Source organism: Argentina silus, assembly GCF_951799395.1.
Source record: "Argentina silus genome assembly, chromosome: 18".
Taxonomy (NCBI): Eukaryota; Metazoa; Chordata; class Actinopteri; order Argentiniformes; family Argentinidae; genus Argentina; species Argentina silus.
Genome location: NC_139672.1, coordinates 15,856,528 through 15,863,739, shown reverse-complemented (window position 1 = coordinate 15,863,739; position 7,212 = coordinate 15,856,528). Strand labels below are relative to the sequence as shown.

Genomic DNA, 7,212 nt, shown 5'->3' with positions numbered 1-7,212 from the left:
AACCACCTCACACAACAACAACAACCACCTTAACACATATGGAATTATGTAGTAAACAAAAAAAAAAGTGTTAAACAAACCAGAATATGGTTTATATTTTAGATTCTTCAAAGTAGCCACCTTTTGCTTTGATGACAGCTTTGCACACTCTTGGCAAGGTGTGTCCAAACCTTTGACTGGTTCTGTATGTTATATTATTACCAGTAAGCGCCCTCATGTGGTGGTCAGGCTTCCCGTTAACTTCCCCCTGTACCTTTGTAGTAACACTACTATTACTCTAACAACAATATTCTATTTGCAATGTTACATCACAATGTTACATCACATCGTGATTAGGTGATGTCATGGGATGTGAAGTATGAAGTCGTATGACACAAGTGGAGATGAGGCGATTTCAAAAATGGTTTATCGATAATCCAAGAACATTGAGATGATCGATCTTCTCTTTGTGTTCCTCTCTTCTTCTCTCCCAGACTCAAGTTGTCCCACTCGTACGAGCCCAGCAGCTCATTGGTCATCATGGAATGGAGCCACACGGAGCCACCAATAGGAGTGCGGATCGTTGATTACCTCATCAGCCAGGAGAAGGTGACGGAGAGGACGGACCACTCCAAGGTCGAGACAGGTTGGTTCTATACTTGTGTTACTAGTTAGTTAGTTAGTTAGTGTTACTTATTTGTGTTTCAGTTCTGAGAAACTGTGTTGTTTACAACTTTTAGAGTTATATATTTTGTATTCATGAAGCAGTGCATTGTGGTTAATGTACTACCAAGGCATTAGAACCTCTGGCACCTGATGACCATATCTGATATATGATCATATAGGTATTATAGTGCATCGTATGCTATTCAATAGTTTTTGTCCTGCAGTTCTGCAAATAGCCACTAGATGGGGGTCAAGGGTTATAATAGTAGTGTCTTGGTCTGGGTTTTCGACCTGCGTACTGCAGTTTGTTTGTCTACCCTTCTCCCCAAAGTTCATCAAATGCTGACCCTTCATCACACACAGTCGTGAGTTACTGTAACACACAGCATCACCTCAGTCCCTCCTGGATATCAGGGGAGGCTGGCGGAGGTAGAAATCGGACATTGTTACGCATGGAACGGAATGAGAAATGGTATTACACATGGTATTATAACACACACACGGGGCTGGTGGAGGCACTGTGTTTGACACCATTCCTCATTCCGTTCCATGCATTATAATGAGCCCCGTCCTCCGATTTCTACCTCCACCAGCCTCCCCTGCTGTATAGTCAAGGTGTAGAATTGCTCCTATGATATACAGAGGGAAGCTGTGTCTGGATTGGATAGTTGGAACCACTACCAGCACAATATGCCATCTATATTCCCTTAGTCCCTTCTCTGTCTGAATCTCTCCCTCTCTCTCTCTATCTCTCTCTGTCTGAATCTCTCTCTCTCTCTCTCTCTCTCTCTCTCTCTCTCTCTCTCTCTCTCTCTCTCTCTCTCTCTCTATCTCCCTCTCCCTCTGTCTGTTTCTATCTTGCTGTGATGTGTGATTAGATGACTCCAGCCAGGGTGAATCCTGTCATGTTTCTTCTCTACCTTCAGACCAATCAACGGCCCTGCTGGTTGCAAACATCCCCCCAACCCCCCACCCCCCTATTCAGGTGAAGATGTATATGCTTGAATGACAGGCGCCGTTTTTTGACCCAGACATCATTGAAATCCATTACAGAAACAGTCTGACATAAGCAAAATCACCCAGAAAATACTACCCACCGTGCCTAGTACTTTCTAAGCTGTATTGAGTGATTGATAGCTTCAAAGCACACACCTTGAGCACCAGTACAAAGTTGCTGGAGCCAGTGTGATTGTTCTTGGAGGGACCACCTAGGAGCACTGGGAGAAGGATCTGGAAGGGTTGTGGGAAGGTGTGGTACTGATTTAGTTCAATTCAGTCGCCTGTCAGATTCCACCCAACCACCCAAAAACCTCATGTGGTGTTTAACCTCCAGATGAACGCGTCTAGAACTCCTGGGCCCTTCTCCCACTCTGCAAATGTGTTCCGAGTTCCATCTGAGAATGTGTTCCGAGTTCCATCTCAAACATTCCGGGTTCCTTTATTCCTTTATCTGATATGGTAAAAGTACTGTCGGCTGAAGCCCATACATTGTCTTTCTCTTAGAACTCTCACAGGACTGAGTAATTCTGAATTCTAAATGATGTAACGTTTGTTCTATTTACTACCCTTTGTGTTAGATTTGTATCGATTTTTATTCGTATATCAATATTGTTTCCTCCATTAATTTGTTCGGTGGTTGAAGTAACACCGTTGGCATGAAACCACTAGCCATCATTATGCTGAACACATCCACCAAGATGTACGGAGGTGCTTTTTTAAATGACTATTGATTGGCAGAAACATTCATCTAAATTAGATTGATAATACAAAATCAGATATACTTCCAACTCATCACAAGTTATTAAGTTGGTACTCGTTGAGCTGAATTTCCATCCTCACTTATTGACGTTTCCCACAATGCATTTCTGTAAACAGACGCCGTTTTCTGATGGCACTACTCTATATGGACCTCGCACTCCGGAACCCGTCTGAGATACTTCCCTTCCGGTCTGTCCATCTGTGCTGTCATCCAGTGTCTCAACAGTGGGCTTAGTGCTTCCCATCCCCCCTAGACTGTATGGCCACCCACCCCATCCCATCCTATCCCATCCCATTCCACCCCATCCCATCCTATCCCATCCCACCCCATCCTATCCCATCCCATTCCACCCCATCCCATCCTATCCCATCCCATTCCACCCCATCCCATCCTATCCCATCCCATTCCACCCCATCCCATCCTATCCCATCCCATTCCACCCCAATCCGTTTTCTGTAGGGAGCCTCATCACAACCACATGGGGGGATGTCTCCCCTTTTTCACAAGAAACTGGACGACGTTTTTATTTTTCATTTCACAACGTGACATCACCGTACGCTCCTCTCATTGGCTTGTACTGTACGTACATTAGCCTGCTGTAGAGTCAGGTAACATTACGCCCACACCTTTGGTTGCTGTCTCTGAGGACTTCATCATATTAAACAGTGTCTAGATACATATCATACGGTGTATATCATAGCTAATGGTTGTCTCCTGGGGTCTCTCCGGACGGGGGCTGTTTGGGCGCTAATCTCCAAACATGATGGGATTCAGGCACACAACTTGACATCATAGCCCCCGTCCCCCGTCCCCCCTCCCTCTCCTCTCTCCCAGATGTGGATCGGAAGTCTGTCCTCTCAGTCATCACACCCGGACCAGACTAACCAGCTCTCTGAAAACAAACATCCACCTCAGTCAGGGTGATGTCAGCGGCGGTGCCCAATAAGGACAGGGTTTACTCAGGGGTCAGTGGGACATGACATCCAATCCATAAACACATTACTCACACCCGCCACCCTGGCCCCACCCGCCGCATGCGCTTGACCCGGGGTAATGCCACAACAACACTGCCCCTTCTGTGAAGTAAAGTGACCGCTGGACGAGTGGACGAGAGAGAGAGTGACAGAGAGAGAGAAGGAGGGAGAGAGAGAGAGAGAGAGAGAAAGGGAGAGAGACAGCGAGAGAGAGAGAGTGACAGAGAGAGAGAGAGAGAAAGAGGGAGATTGAGAAAGTGAGAGAGAAAGGGGGGGCAGAGAGAGAGACAGAGAGAGAAGGAGGGAGAGAGAGACAGCGAGAGAGAGGGAGAGAGACAGCGAGAGAGAGAGAGAGAGACAGACAGAGAGAGACAGACAGACGGAGAGAGAGAGACAGACAGAGAGAGAGGGAGGGAGAGAAAGAAAACAGGAAAAGGCTCCCGAAAGGGATGCACGCCCGAAGGTGGAAGACGAGGTTTCATTCCCGAGGAATGTTTCCACCTCGCCACTCCCCTTTGGCGGCGTCTGATGATGTCACCGCATCTGCTGTGCAAGGTCAGGTGCCGGGGGCAGGTGCACTGTGGAACAGGGTAACATAAACCGTGGCGACATAGTTTATAACCTCTCTGTATCGTCCCTTTATACCACGTATGTCTCTGTGTCTACCTGTTAGTATGGTTTGTAATTGTATGTGGTGTTTGTTTACTGTGTGTTACTATGTTATGTGTATTTGTCATATCTTTAGTAAGTCTAGAGGACTCTTGGAAGATTAGCTGGTTGAGAGCTGAAAGAGATCCTAATAAAAAGAACCCAAACGCCGACCAACACGTGCTCTTCCAGGGAACGCACGTCCTGCTGGGAACCAGGCGAGGGAGCATACTGGAGACATTCAACCCCACACCTGGGCCTACACACACACACACACACACACACACACACACACACACACACACACACACACACACACACACACACACACACACACACACACACACACACACACACACACACACACACACACACGCACGCATGCATGCAGGCAGGCACACATGCGCATGCACACACACACAGACACATACACACACCTGGGCACAGCCAGAGGCTGTAGTCACCCCCCTCCCCCACACACACACACACACGCACACAAACACACACATTGGCACAGCCGGCAACTCAGACATGCAAGTTCAGTTCCTCAAACATCGTAAAAAACCCTAGTCTCGATCCATCGCTGGGGGAGTCAAGGGGTTAAGGTCTTTATTGAGGCAGACAGTGTTATGACATAAAGTCATGGATCTATAAATTTAAACTTGTGAAAACGAAGTGTGTCTGGTGGTTGACGGGAGCCTGGAGTGGAAGGAACTCACCTTCCCAATAAAGTCCAGTCTGGTGATTTTGTATTTCCCATCCTCGAAGTGTATGTGGTCCACGTGGCCGGCGCCCATGTGGCGCGGTGCCCCCTCTAAGGCTACAACATCTGGTGCCCCAGACGGGCATTACTGGCCTGCCACGTCCCTTTATATCAAAGCATTCACTGCTACCTTTTATATCAAAGCATTTCTGCTGCCTTGTATATCAACCTATTGATCAGACCCAGACGAAAGGCAGGAAAATGAATGGTTCTTCTCCAGACGTTTACTTGTTAGACATTGCTGTTAGATATGCCTGTGTATTTGTACAGTAAACTGTAGGGCGTCTTCAATATTGCTTACATGTACTTGTAAGTGGAGTGTAAAGTAAAGGTTTTTTTTTATAATTGAAGATATTAACGACGATATTGGCGACTTCAGGTCCATTACGAAAACACGGTTTAACCTGACCCCTATTGACCACCAGAGCTGAAAGACACGATTGATTCCAGAGCAGATACTGTGAAATAGTCTAGTTTCTGCCGGATGTGATTTCACGACTGCCTGCTTCCTCAGAAATCTACACAAAACGACCGTAAAAAAAAACAACAATGACAACAGACTCGATGTTAAGCACCCTGTTAGCAGAGAAACAGAAAAAAAAACAACCCCATTACCAGCCTCAAACTCAGCTCTGACAACCGGTAACAACAGAACCAACTCCCAGACAAATATTTATCCGACAAATGAAGTCCACACAGTCAGTGGTCCAGAAGGCAGGAGTAGACGAGCCAAGAGAAGAAGATGGGGGAGTTGGACCTCGACCACCAAAACCGCCATGTGTGTTACACTACTGTACATGCAGAGAGAACGCCATGGCGCGTCGGCCACACTGTGCTACCATGCGGAGACTGTTTGGTTGCAGTCCGAAACAGAATACTGAACGGTAGAGACTGTAAAACGTACTGTAGAGCTGGAGAGGGGAATAAGTTGCTCTATACATGTGTTGTTATGTGTTATAACTATGTGTTATAACTATGTAATAACTGTAATTCAGATGGATTTATGTGAAAAATATCTAACTTCATAGATGTTACATCAAACGTATCAAACGTAAATAACAAATAAATATACAGATAAACAGAAAACTAGGGGGTATTTTTATTTTCTTTTGACGTAGTTTGGTTTGACGTAGTTTGGCAAATTGTGAATTCAGCTTTGGAGCGCATGGACCCCAGACGCTGTCAGCTTCGGCCCGAAATGTTGAAATCTGTGCTTTCGCCGAATTTCTCGAAAGACCATTTATCACCAACATGAGGCAATAATCGACAGCATAAATGACCCCTGTAAGAGCAGCAGTGACGTAAATGGCAGAGCAAGACTTGGTTATCAGAGTACTTGTTGTGAGAAACTACACGCACATCGCTCTGTTATTGCTTGCCCTCTCCAAGCAACTTCACTTTTAAAAATGACACCCCCTCCTCCCCTCCTACAATTAGGGCTTTATTTCCTCCTCTGCTCTGAACAAGACAATACTTTCCATGTGGGAGATCAAGTCTGTTAATCATTTTTTCTACCGCTGAAGTGCCAAGGAGCAAAATGCTCTACAAACTGTTGTTGCCTATCTCTCCTTTCCCTTTTTGTTCATCAGAGCAGACAACAAGATCCAGATGTTATTTGTTGAGTCTTTGACGGACCTGCCAAGTCCGCGCGCTGGTACCTAAGAAGTTGATGTTTAATAGAACTGGTAAAGTTCCCATGCAGCAGTTTGGACGTGAAGCTTCAGCTGACTGAACTGACTTCTGTGATGGATTAGGGAATGTTCAAGTTTAAATGTTTACCTGTTTATTCAAACAATAGAGCCTCTGTGCGTCCGGGCAAAGGTACCTCTCCTCTCTGTCTCTCTGTTTATTCTCTCCCTTTCCCTCTCCCCCCTCCTCTCTCTCTCCCCCCCTCTCTCTCTCCCCCTATCTCTCTCTCTCTCTCTCTCTCTCTCTCTCTCTCTCCCTCTCTCTCTCTCTCTCTCTCTCTCTCTCTCCCTCTATCTCTCTCTCTCCCTCTCCCCTCCTCTCTCTCTCCCCCCCTCTCTCTCTCCCCCTATCTCTCTCTCACTCTCTCTCTCTCTCTCTCCCTCTCTCTCTCTCTCCCTCTCTCTCTCTCTCTCTCTCTCTCTCTCCCTCTATCTCTCTCTCTCTCCCTCTCCCCCCCTCTCTCTCTCCCCCTATCTCTCTCTCTCTCTCTCTCTCTCTCTCTCTCTCTCTCTCCCTCTCTCTCTCTCCCTCTCTCCCTTATCAAGAATTACAGTTGATCAAGTTCAGGCCCTGGTCCTCTGTTGATCAGGTTCAGGCCCTGGTCCTCTGTTGATCAAGTTCAGGCCCAGGTCCTCTGTTGATCAAGTTCAGGCCCTGGTCCTCTGTTGATCAGGTTCAGGCCCTGGTCCTCTGTTGATCAGGTTCAGGCCCTGGTCCTCTGTTGATCAGGTTCA

General features: G+C 46.7%; 1 protein-coding gene across 1 annotated transcript in view; it reads left to right on the top strand.

Annotated features, from left to right (window-relative positions):
• Positions 1 to 7,212, top strand: part of astn1 (astrotactin 1) — a gene marked incomplete at both ends in the record, with an annotated part of 174,613 nt that overhangs the window by 152,313 nt on the left and 15,088 nt on the right. Inside the window, one exon of the mRNA XM_083689801.1 lies at positions 474 to 625. Coding sequence (XP_083545927.1) covers positions 474 to 625 — 152 coding nt within the window. The remainder of the gene's footprint in view (positions 1 to 473; positions 626 to 7,212) is intronic.